General features: G+C 36.6%; 1 protein-coding gene across 11 annotated transcripts in view; it reads left to right on the top strand.

Moving 5' to 3' along the window:
• Positions 1-12,871, top strand: part of LOC144978682 (uncharacterized) — a 41,147-nt gene that overhangs the window by 15,335 nt on the left and 12,941 nt on the right. For 10 of the 11 annotated variants that reach the window (XM_078925071.1, XM_078925075.1, XM_078925070.1 and 7 more), the window contains one exon: positions 1,815-6,026. In XM_078925071.1, the coding sequence (XP_078781197.1) occupies positions 1,815-2,965 (1,151 nt within the window). In that variant the 3' untranslated portion in view covers positions 2,966-6,026. Of the gene's footprint in view, positions 1-1,814; positions 6,027-8,269; positions 8,446-9,543; positions 9,580-12,871 lie in introns of those variants that run through there. The other variant, XM_078925080.1, reaches the window with a different exon arrangement.

Genomic DNA, 12,871 nt, shown 5'->3' with positions numbered 1-12,871 from the left:
GTTTCTTTAGCAAAACATACTGCTCATTTTCTATAAATGTTATGATGTACGCAAGAAATTTGATTAAGAATAATGTTGGTTGTATCGTAACGAATGTGACGATTTTCCTATAGTTGGTAAGGAAAGGGTTAACCAAACGCATCCATATTGCAATGTCCATATTATGGGAAAGCCGGATGACAAATTCTGCAGAACTCTGAAAAACAAATCAAGTAATTTTTTTTTAAAACTCTCTAAACTGGGATTTCATTCAAAGCCCAAAGTTAGAACCAAAGCTAGAGCTGCCTAAATGAGCCAATAAAATGGAGATAAAAAACAAAGTGAGTAGATGTGACTCATATATAAGTGGCGCGCCACTTCTTGCATCCACACTCGACGCCCTTTCCTCACATTAACTTTATTTCTACATTTGACAAAATGTGATATTTTGTAAATTTACATATTTGTTTGTGTTTTTGTTTACTGTCTCCTGACGAAGGCCAAGGGCCGAAACGTTGTTTGTTTTGTGTTGTTCCCTTATATATGAGTCACATCTACTCACTTTGTTTTTTATCCCCAAAGTTAGAGACGTTTGTCAAAGATCAAAGGTACGGTTTTTGCTTCGTACTCAAAAGTTACCGAGTTCGACTACCCGCCTCGTTGTTTGGCCTTGAGCAAGTCACCTAGCCCTAACCCACTTTGCGGCGTTGCACCGCGGCTGACGCCTGGGTTGTTCCAGTCTACCCTTGGAATAGACCCTAGGGACAAATTTCCTCTTGGGGATGAATACCTGGAATTTTGTTTATTTTATTTATTTTATTTACCGATCATTATTTGTGGGACGATGTTTTGGTATAAAATTTGTTTTAGAGTGAGGGGAAAATTGCTTTCTATTCATTCAAATTTAAGACATTAACAAATGGATCTATTTTACTGGAACGACAAGTATAAAAGGAATGAAATTGACGTCACTTAGTTCATTGTTATTATTTTTCAGACCGCCAGTTGAATGATTAGTTCTCACTGTAGTATAGATAGTATGAAGTTGACGTCACATAGGTCATCGTTATTTCCTTTTGCCATCCGCGTTTATGAGTTTACTAGTATGCGCTTGGCTAAGTAGCTCACAACATTGCCATCCGGAAGAATAATGGACCAACATACAAAACTATGTGTGACCTTGAACGTTTATAGTTTGGTTATTACAATTTTGTGAGAATTACACATAAACGCGGATGGCAAAAAGCAATTACAAAGACATGAGTGACGTCAACTTCATACTATCTATATCAATCAGTCTATAAACATAAAAGGTAACTCATAGTTTTGACGGAATGTAAGTTTATTCTCATGAGTAAATGCTGTGAAAAATTTATCTTCACACATAGCATGAATATTAGAAATCTTGTAATCAGTGAATGACGGACCTGGTGCTAAATTTTTTCGTATATCCAGAAGTTTAAGTGCCGGTCAATTAAAAGATTTAGATGTGGTAACCAATAATAAAACATTTAATATAATCTTGTTTGTCATAGGGAAGAAACGTATGATGTCAAAAACTGGTTCCTATTTCATTGGAAGCGTAAAATCATTCTTCTGGACGACTAGATACAACCTTTGTTGAATTCAACTTCTGGTTTCAGAACTCTGATTGACATCTAATTTTTTCGTAAAAATATACGCTTGTCGTCAATAAAGGTTATCCACCCTCTCTCCTTTACGTCCCGTAATCCTAAGAGTCTGCCTATATATATATCATATATTATCACTGTCCAATCGCATCTCATCTCCCCCCCCCCCCCCCCCCCACATACCCCTCCTCCCCTCCTTTTTAGGTCAAGAAGGATGCGATGGCGACTCAGCGATGGTGTATGAGACAGACAGAGCAAATTCTGTCATCGGCATCTCCGAACCAGGCAAATCCGAGCATGTCTCAGAGGTCTCTGTTGAAGGTCTCTTCGACTTCCACGGACAAGAGAATCCGTATATTATTGAGGGTTTCAAACCAAAAGAAGAGCATTCGCTGTACGCAGATGTAGATGACGACTCGGGGTTTGACACCGTCTCCCAGAACGAAAACAGCTCTGAAATCACACCGTGCACCGATCCCTACGATCTTGGCTCTCAATCGGGATTGGTCGAAGAAAAGGAAATGAAACGATTTGTAGAGGACAATTTTAACGGTGACTTCTTCTCGTTTTATGCCGATAGAGTTTGCGATTTCGATAATCTGGGTCCGAAACTGGAATCTGTCCAAAGCGAAAGTAGAATAAATACTCCAGCATTTTACTATGGCGTGAAAGACTATTCGTCAACAATGATGTTTGAGGAGGACGACTATCTGGATTTCTTGTCTTCCAAAGTAACCGATGAAAACGACTACGCAGAGAGCTTTAAATTCGACTCAAATGTAGAAATAGATTACATTATGCCAGAGATTTTCACGCCCAAGATGCGGGTCGATAAAGTACAAGAAAAACTCAAAGAATTTAGGCGTTGTAAGGACAAATCTTTAGAAGAAGATTTCCACAAATACCTTCGTGGATTTAGACAAAAGAAGGAATTCGACGAAATTGGAGAAGCGGAAAATACTCGTATGGCCATGCGCATTGAGGATACGGATATCTTGGAAATGGCGGAAAAGAGAGCGATTGCCCGGATGCTGGAGAAGCATTGGGGAGCTACTGGAGATCACATGAAGAAATCGACGACCGAACAAGAAAAGAAGGACAGAGAGTTACTGGAGAAGCTGTCTCTCTCGTCGTCGTCCATCACGTTTAATCCTCGGCCATCCACCGTCTCTTTCGACTCCGGAGCAGGAGGGGTAGCCGATCTGATACCCTCCTCAGCAGGTCGGGTTGTGGTGGCCCAATACTCCTACACAGAATTGGCCAACGTGACGATTCCCCCGTCTGACAATGTGAATCACAGAGCTGTGGCCAGGAGAATTGAAGAGATTTGGGGGGCAACAAGAAAATCTTATTAGAATATAAATTTGGGAAATGTAGATAGCAATAAAAAAGTAAAACAGCTTCAAAAAAAAAAAAAAGACCAAAAGACCAAAAAAAAAAACAAAAAAAAAAAACCCCGGAAACTTTCTTCACTCAGAGCAAAAACGATATAACATAAATACATTATACAGCCGACTATTTGGTCTTTAACCTTCTCCTTACCACCTACAGCAAAATCATCACATTTGTTACGACACTATATGCATTTTTTCTTCGTCAAAGTTATTTTGTACATCACAATGATCTTTGTTTAATTAATAAGAACATACAGTTGTTTTGTAGAGAGATTGTTTGAGCTTTAAAAAATCAATTTTCTTACATTCAAAGTTGTGTAAAGCTGTTTTGGAAAATACTGAAAATAATCAGTGAAGAGAGAGTTAAGTAACGTATTTATGTTTTTATTGTTTGTTTTACTAGCTGAAGAAAGGTGTTGAGCCAGAAAGATTCCGTGTTTAGTATTTTTTTTTTCAAGCTGTTACATTCATTATTGCTTATTCCTTTATACAGCCCATAGCTTCTGGCAGATTAGAATCACTTTGACTTGGGGAAATATATAGGGCGATTGGTGGTGCTTAAATCCTGGGATTGTGTGTAAAAACACTACCGGGATGGAGGGAAAATGGGAAGGCATTGAAGAGTTCGCAATCTTGGGAGTTAAAGAATCACTTCCTTATTGATGGTATAACTTAAGTTTGAATACTCATGATATCCGCCAGTCGGATATAACGTACCAACTCCAAAAAAAAAAACAAAAACAAAAACAAAAACAAACCCAAACAAATAAACAATGTGTAACCTTAAACATTTATAGTCTGATTAATAAAATTTAGTGAAAACCACTCATAAAAATGAGCTTTCATGACTATTGTTGTCATTAATATTTCATTGCACTATGACCTTTGTACATTTATGATTCATTCGATCATGACCAATTTCCAATTCCCAGTATTCTATGATAGTATTTTTCGATTTTACATTGCCGTATTGATACATTTTTTCTTACATTCAAAGTTGTGTAAAGCTGTCTATCAATGATACAATGCAAACTATATGAGATTCTGTAATATAAACTATTGTATAAGGCATTTAAAGGATAATTCCTATATTAAGCCTTCAGTAAGATAAGATAAGATAAGATAAGAAAAGATAAGATAAGATAAGATAAAAAATGGCTGGCTAAAAGAACCGAGTGACGTCAACTTCGTTCTATCTATATATCCCTCTGATGAACTCACGAGTATTACTTCTCATCAAGAATAATCCTTCAATACAACAAAGGGCGAGAATGGGGAAGAAAATTCGTGACGTCATACCTTCTACATTTATGGTTCCTCTTTTTCTGGAGGACAAGTAATGAATAGGTTACGCAGTGAAACATAAGGTAGCATAACTATAATTTAAGTACCAAAATATATAGGCAGTTTACGGTGCGTAAAAGAGCGAGGATGGATGGCGTTTATTTATGACCAACATGGATTATACAAGGTACCATCAACTGGGGTAACTTGCCCCAAGGGGAAACTTTGCCTCTTGAATTTTGGACCAATAAGAGATTATTTAGTTCTGCGCCAATTATTTCCTGTAATAAAAATTCAAGTCCTTTAACTCTCTCTTTACCACCTACAGCAAAAATCGTCACATTTGTTACGACACTATACACATTTTTAAAATTCAGATTTATTTTGTACATCACAAACTTTGAAGAATGATCTTTGTTTAATTAATAAAAAACATAAAGTTGTTTTGTTGAGAGCTTTTTTTGAGTTATAAAAAAAAAAAAAAATTTCGCCGGGAAAGCCTGCCATTTGGGAAAATACCGAAAATGATCGGTAAGGAGAGAGTTAAAGGAAATAATACCTGCAACAAAGCTTGGATTATTCAAAATGCTTCAACTTCACAGAGGCAAAAAAAAAAAAAAAAAAAAAAAAAAATAGCACTACGATATAGCTTTATTTTTTTCGTGATTACTATTTGATACTCAGCTGCAAGAAGCTATGGACTGTAAAAAGCAATAAACAAAAAAGAATACAAAAGAAAAAAAATACCCAACACGAAATATTTCAGACTCAAAATCCTTCTTCAGTCAACAGTTATTAGCTGAAGAAGGGTTTTTTTGGAGGCTCAAAACGTTGAATTTCTTTTTGGTATTTTGTGTCTTTTTGAAGTTGTTATATTACATAGTGGTTACCATTTATGAGTTTTTCAGAGACAATAATTTACTGCAGGGTTTTGCAGGCTTTTTTGTTGGTTGCCGTATTTGGTAATTTAAAGAGACAATTTCCTACAGGATGCGGCATTGTATTTATTGGTTGTCGTTTTGGCTGTTTAAAGAAATAATTTTCTACATTATACGGCACGGTTTTAAACGTTTGTCGTTTCGACGTTTTTAAATTAAAATGTTCTACCTCTTCTAGTACCCTGTAAATGGAAACTAGTTTGGCATTCTGTTTATATATTTGGCTTATTTTTTTTTTTATTACTTCGTTCACATTTTTATAAAATACATGCCCTGTTTTCCCAAAACTATACTATGCCGGAATGAACCTGATATGATGAAAAGTAAACTTTATGTTAAAATATTCAGAGAGATGATATATTTACATTTTGCTTCATGAAGAATGTAAATCATTTTTTTTTCTGAATGAAACAAATAAATACATAAGTACACGTTTTCTATTATTACTATATCTGATTGTAAGATAAAAACTGGCCAAGTAATCAATCCCGTCATAAAACAGTTTTGGGTTAATGGCTTGCAGACGACGTGCACTTATTTGCAGGTATGATTCCCCAATTCCATATGGGCCCATTGTTGTAATGGGAATCTCAAACAAAAAATGATGTAAAATATTGTCCATTACAACAATGTTAAACTAGGCTCATAAGTGGATTCACTTGTCAGACCTTCATACATGTACACGTCGGTTGAAGATCAATCACAATTTTAAAATAAAAAAACAAAATTATTGCATTATACACATATGATTCTACCAGATTATTATGGCTGCCGTTTTGGCGTTTTAAAATAAAAAGATTAAAAATATTTTGGCTTTTCTCTCTCCAATATTTCTATCAATAATTTACTGTATCCTGCCGTGGCCATCGCAAACTAACGGCCTTATACTGACCAAAAGATTACGTCACAAAAGAAGACGATCCAGTAGAAAGTAAAAAGTGAGTTGTTGGGGGAAGGGGGGGGGGGGGGGTGGTCAGAAAAAAATCTCAATCGACTGCATTCGGAATCGATCTCGGTCCCATTGAGTGTGAAGCGACTACTCTACCAACTGAGCTAGCGAGACCCCATTCGAACCATAAATCTGAATGTAATATGTTCTAGTCTAGCAGTCTATCCAAATGATAGCAAGCAATTGCTATTGTCCGTTTCACACCGTTGTAGATAACGGGAAATAAACTCCCGCTCTATGGGCCTAATGGCTCTGATGGACTACTTTAAAAAATCCACTAAACGTGCTCAAAGCTTTTTACAAAAGGTCCTTGCTCACAACAACACGTAACAGATCGAGACATGACGTCTGTTAAGCCATATTACGATTTTTCCAACGGTGTTAACCCACCAGGCACTCACATTTTACATATCAGTGCGATGAGAGAATGTGAATAAAGAGTCATTTCCAAGGACTCAACTATGCGCCGAGCTGGACACGATCCCAGGACCTTCCCGCCCGAAAGCGCAAGTATCATAGCACAAGACCACGATTTCCCCGTAAATTATCATTATCAAAAACATCAAATGCCATTTCCTGTCAGTCGTTAAACACTTAAACAAAAAATTATATCTGGTCGCTTTATTTTGTGATGCTATGCGTTTAGGTAAAAACTCACAACATCCGCCAACCAGAAAAAAATTTAACATATCAACACACAAAACTGTATGTAACATTTAACGTTTATGGCTTGATTGATATAATTTAGTGGAGAACTTAAAAATCTGTCTAAAAATGTATAACAAAGAGCCGAGTGATGTCATCTTAATGGCTGTCTAAACACAACCACAGAGAGCGCTGTGATGCCAACTTCATTCTTACCATTTAGACAATTCATAATATTACGTAGACATTATTTTTAAAATCTCTATAATAGGGTGAAAAGTCGTGACGTCACACGTTCTAATTTTCCGTTCTAAAAACAGAGATAGCAAAAACTACAATCCCACGATGTGTTTTCTCTCACTATGAAAAATAAAACATATATTATAGAATTTGGCCATCATAAAAGCCTTTAGAAAAAAGACTTAGACCTAGGACTTATATAAAATCCCAGGTTTGAGAGATCTTGACAAGATTAAAGCTAGTAATATCGTCCTTTATTGGGATGACGAGTTTACTGTTCAAAATTGTCTTTAAAAAAAAAATGTTTTATCAGAGTTAGATTGTATTGTTGATTATACCCCTTTATGAATTTAGTACACAAGGGAGGCAACCGTGTAATAACAAGAAACTGTAGAAGTAATGAATGAGTTAAGTACCTGGATTATCTTGATTTTATTCTTCGCGACGTTTCGGTAATTTACTTACAACATTCAGCCAGTCAAAGATAACGAACCAACACACAAAACTTGGAGAGGGCTCTTTATTCACATTCTCTCACCACATTCAGGCGTGAAACCATGAGTACTACCTGGTCGTTAACAGCATTTTCTCTGTCAAAAATTGTTCTCTTTTTCTATTTTTAAGCTGTTACATTCAGCTCTTTTTACTTTTGTTTTTTTTTTGTTTGTCTGTTTACAATGCATTACTTTTTAAAAAGTTAAAGCGTGTAGAACTTAGGCGATACTAAAATGATAGAAGCTCTCTGCCGTCTATTGTTTGTTTTTTTGTAATGTTTTTTATGTTTTCATTGGGTTTTCTTTTGGTGTTGTTGGCTGAAGAAGGTTTTGTGCCCGAAACGTTCCGTGTTTGGCATTTTGTTCTTGTAGTTTTTCAAAGCTGTTATATTCCAATAGCTCAGTTGGTAGGGCACTCGCTTCAAAGGGACCAAGATTGATCCGGCCGGGTGCAGTCGAGATTCATTTTCTGAACCCCCTCCCCCTTTGTCCACCCAGCAGTGATTGGGTAGCTAGGCCTGTTAGATCTGACGGAAAGTACTTTTGCAATGGACTAGCGTCCTATCCAAAGAGTAGCGAGTCATTGCTGTTGTCCGTTTCACGCTATAGAAACCGGGATAAACTGGCTCGAAAGTTCTACTTAAAATATTCATTTCTGTTTAGAACCTTGGCGATCACGATCGCTTTGTCGTTGTTGAACTTGTCCTATTTCTAGAGTTGGAGATGTTGAATCAACAGCCAATGGTGGACGCCTCGTTGATGAGTCTTGTTCACGTGACCGAGTCCGAGGCGGGAAAAGAACCACAAGGAAGTTTTAAGTACGTCGGTCAACCTTCATCGTCGTCGTCCTCGGGAAACCAGGGACCATCCGGAGCGTCGTCGCTTACATCGGTTAGTGATGATGATGATGGTGATGATGATGATGATAATGATGATGACAATGATGATGATGATGATGATGATGATGATGATGAATAAAAATATAATACAATACAATTCCCTTTATTCATTCCCAAGGGGAAATTTGTCTTTAGGGTCTATTCCAAGAGAAGACCGGAATAACCCAGGCGTCAGCCCCAGAGCAGCGCCGCAAACTGAGCTAGGGTGAGGTGACTTGCTCAAAGCCACACACCGTAGCGACGGGTGATTCAACTCGGTACCTTTCGAGTAGGAAGCAAAGACCGTACCACTGAGCCAAGCTGCCCCTTGATGATGATGATGATGATGATGATGTAGATGATGATGATGATGATGATGATGATGATGATGATGATGATGATGATGATGATAACGATGATGACGATAATAATAATATAATACATCATGAAAAAATAGTAAAGCCCCACCTTTGTGTCTTTTGCAATGTAATAACCTGTATGTATTTCCAACATTTAAAAAATAGAAATTTAGCCCCAAGTTTGTGTATAGATAGAACGAAGTTGACGTCCCTCAGGTCTTTGTTAATGTTTTTTTCCATCCATTTTTATGAGTAATTCTCACTAAACTGTATTAACCTGACTATAAACGTTCAAGGATATACATAGGTTAAAACTATCTACGGAAAGTATGCGCTTGGCTAAGCTATAAACGTTCAAGGATACACTTAGCTTTGTGTGTTGGTCCGTTATAATTACGGATGGTAATGTTGTGAGTTTCTTAGCCAAACGGACAACCTCTATAGATAGTATGCGCTTGGCTAAGAGGTTCCCAACATTGCCATCCGGAAGTATAACGGACCAACACACAAAACTATGCGGAACCTTAACGTTTATAGTCCGGTTAATACAGTTTAGTGAGAATTACTCACAAACATGGATGGCAAAAAAAAAAAAAAACAATAACAAAGACCTGAATGACGTCAACTTCGTTCTATCTAAAAATTCAATCTCATGCCGACGTCATACCGTTTTGAGACAGTGAGATACATCTTTAAAGTGATTCAACTGATCCATAATTTTGTTTGTTTTGTTTTGTTTTTTATTCGTTTAGATAATGCCAAAGCCTCAACCCTTGGGAAAGTCAAAGGTGAGCAGTTAATATTTCATAGTTAAAAGGAGAACAAGGAGGAGGAGGAGGAGGAGGAGGAGGAGCTGGAGGAGGAGGAGGAGGAGGAGGAGGAGGAGAGAGAAGAGAAGAAGAAAGAAGAAGAAGAAGAAGAAGAGAAGAAGAAGAAGAAGAAGAAGAAGAAGAAGAAGAAGAAGAAGAAGAAGAGAAGAAGAAGAAGAAGAAGAAGAAGAAGAGGAAGAAGAAGAAGAAGAAAGAAGAAGAAGAAGAAGAAGAAGAAGAAGAAGAAGAAGAAGAGAAGAAGAAGAAGAAGAAGATAGAGTATAGTAAGTAGTAGTAGTAGTAGTAGAGTAGTAGTATAGTAGTAGTAGTAGTAGTAGTAGTAGTAGTAGTAGTAGTAAGTATAGTAGTAGTAGTAGTAGTAGTATAGTAGTAGTAGTAGTAGAGTATAGTAGTAGTAGTAGTAGATAGTAGTAGTAGTAGTAGTAGTAGTAGTAGTAGTAGTAGTAGTAGTAGTAGTAGTAGTATATAGTATAGTAGTAGTAGAGTAGTAGTAGTAGTATAGTAGTAGTAGTAGTAGTAGTAGTAGTAGTAGTAGTAGTAGTAGTAGTAGTAGTATTGTAGTAGTAGTATAGTAGTAGTAGTAGTAAGTAGTAGTAGTAGTAGTAGTAGTAGTAGTAGTAGTAGTAGTAGTAGTGTAGTAGTATAGGTAGGTAGTAGTAGTAGTAGTAGTAGTAGTAGTAGTAGTAGTAGTAGTAGTTTAGTAGTAGATTTAGTAGTAGTAGTAGTAGTAGTAGTAGTAGTAGTAGTAGTAGTAGTAGACTACTACATACGTAGTAAGTAGTAGTAGTAGTAGTAGTAGTAGTAGTAGTATAGTAGTAGTAGTAGTAGTAGTAGTAGTAGTAGTATAGTAGTAGTAGTAGTAGTATTAGTAGTAGTAGTAGTAGTATGTAGTAGTAGTAGTAGTAGTATAGTAGTAGTAGTAGTAGTAGTTAGTAGTAGTAGATAGTAGTAGTAGTAGTAGTAGTAGTAGTAGTAGTAGTATAGTAGTAGTGTAGTAGGTAGTAGTAGTTTAGTAGTATAGTAGTGTAGTATAGTAGTAGTAGTAGTAGTAGTAGTAGTAGTAGTAGTAGTAGTTAGTTAAGTAGTAGTAGTAATAGTAGTAGTAGTAGAAGTAGTAGTGTAGTAGTAGTAAGTAGTAGTAGTAGTAGTAGTAGTAGTAGTAGTAGTAGTAGTAGTAGTAGTAGTAGTAGTAGTAGTAGTAGTAGTAGTATAGTAGTAGTAGTAGTAGTAGTAGTAGTAGTAGTAGTAGTAGTAGTAGTAGTAGTAGTATAGTAGTAGTAGTAGTAGTTAGGTAGTAGTAGTAATAGTAGTAGTACTACTACTACAACGAGTAGTAGTAGTAGTAGTAGTAGTAGTAGTAGTAGTAGTAGTAGTAGTAGTAGTAGTAGTAGTAGTAGTAGTAGTAGTAATAGTAGTAGTAGTAGTAGTAGTAGTAGTAGTAGTAGTAGTAGTAGTATAGTAGAAGTAGTAGTAGTAGTAGTAGTAGTAGTAGTAGTAGTAGTAGTAGTAGTAGTAGTAGTAGCTAGGTAGTAGTAGTAATAGTAGTAGTACTACTACTACAACGAGTAGTAGTAGTAGTAGTAGTAGTAGTAGTAGTAGTAGTAGTAGTAGTAGTAGTAGTAGTAGTAGTAGTAGTACGACTACTACTACTACTACTACTACTACTTAGTAGTAGTGGTAGTAGTAGTAGTAGTAGTAGTAGTAGTAGTAGTAGTAGTAGTAGTAGTAGTAGTAGTAGTAGTAGTAGTAGTAGTTAGTGTCGCGCTGAGGACCGGTCTTTGGGACCGGTCCCACGGTCTTGTAGCTGTGAACCGGGGACCGGTCCCAAAGTGGAAGACCGGCGGCGGTCCTCAATTCTTATCACCTTTCAACGGTCTCGCGCCATACTACTTCCCCAGCGATTCGTTGCCTCGGTTTTTTGCCTATAATAAATGGCATTTATATAGCGCTTTACCCCGTTGTCACAGGCTCTAAGCGCTTTACAGTGATATAAAACAAAACATATTACAGTGAGACAAGTGTGAAGGAAACGTGATACGAATTCAATTTAACAACAACAAAATATGAAAATAATATTGCAACATTATGACGTAAAAAGATAAAACTTTAAGCGAGATTGAACGTTGTCAACGAATCCGAGCATCTCACGTGTGACGGGAGAGAGTTCCAAAAATGGGGGGCCGAAAATTGAAAAGACTGTTCACCTATTTTACGCAATGGCTTAGGTTTGACAAGGATTGATTGGTCATTGCTTGACCTCAAGTTTCTATTGGGGACATATATGTTTAGAAGGTCTTTAATATAGGAAGGACTGTTCGTGCTCAGGGATTTATAGACAACAGTACAAATCTTATAGGCAACTCTTTTTTCAACAGGAAGCCAATGTAACTCACGGAGAAGAAGAGTTGCTGACGGGTATTTTTTGTTATTGCGTACAATGAGCCTGGCTGCGTTATTTTGAGCAACCTGAAGTTTGCTAATTTTGTCTTTAGCTAAATTCGCCCAAAGGGAGTTACAATAGTCCAATTTAGATAAAACCAGGGAATTAATTAAAAGTTCTGTTATATGCTTCGGTATTAAATTCCGAATTTTGCTTATTTTTTTCATTTCTATGTACATAGATTGTATGGTGTTATTCACGTGGCTTGTCATGGAAAGATCTTTATCAATGATGACGCCAAGGTTTTTTGCTTTATTTGAAAATTCTATTGTGCTATTTCCGAGAGTAATAGGTGATTTATTTGCCTGTTAAAGGATACTCGGCCTTCCACACATTAAAATCTCAGTTTTACTATCATTTAATTTTAACTTATTGTGGCACATCCAAGATTTAATCTCATTAAAACAGCTCGTAATTCGTTGTATTAAGAACTGTACATTACTAAGGGGTGCTGAATCATATATTTGCGTATCATCTGCATAAAAATGATAACTCAGATTGAATCTGGATATCACACTAGAAAGGGGCTGCATATATACAGTAAAAAGGACAGGGCCAAGAACAGAGCCTTGTGGCACTCCAAAATTTAGTAAAACTTGTTCTGACTGAACACCATTCACCACGACAGTCTGCCATCGATCCTGTAAATATGATGTAAACCATTTAAGGGCAATCCCTTTTATGCCGAACGTATTTTCTAGTCTTCTTAACAAAATGTCATGGTCAATGGTGTCAAAGGCAGCTGAAAGATCTAAAAGGCACAATACATTGATATTGTTAGCATCAGCATTACATAACAAGTCATTAAAG

Source organism: Berghia stephanieae, chromosome 8, assembly GCF_034508935.2.
Source record: "Berghia stephanieae isolate SIO BIC M18660-M18661 chromosome 8, UCSD_Bste_1.3, whole genome shotgun sequence".
In the NCBI taxonomy this organism is placed as follows: Eukaryota; Metazoa; Mollusca; class Gastropoda; order Nudibranchia; family Aeolidiidae; genus Berghia; species Berghia stephanieae.
The sequence above is the reverse complement of the archived record's forward strand: the minus strand, read 5'-3'. Positions and strand labels throughout refer to the sequence as shown.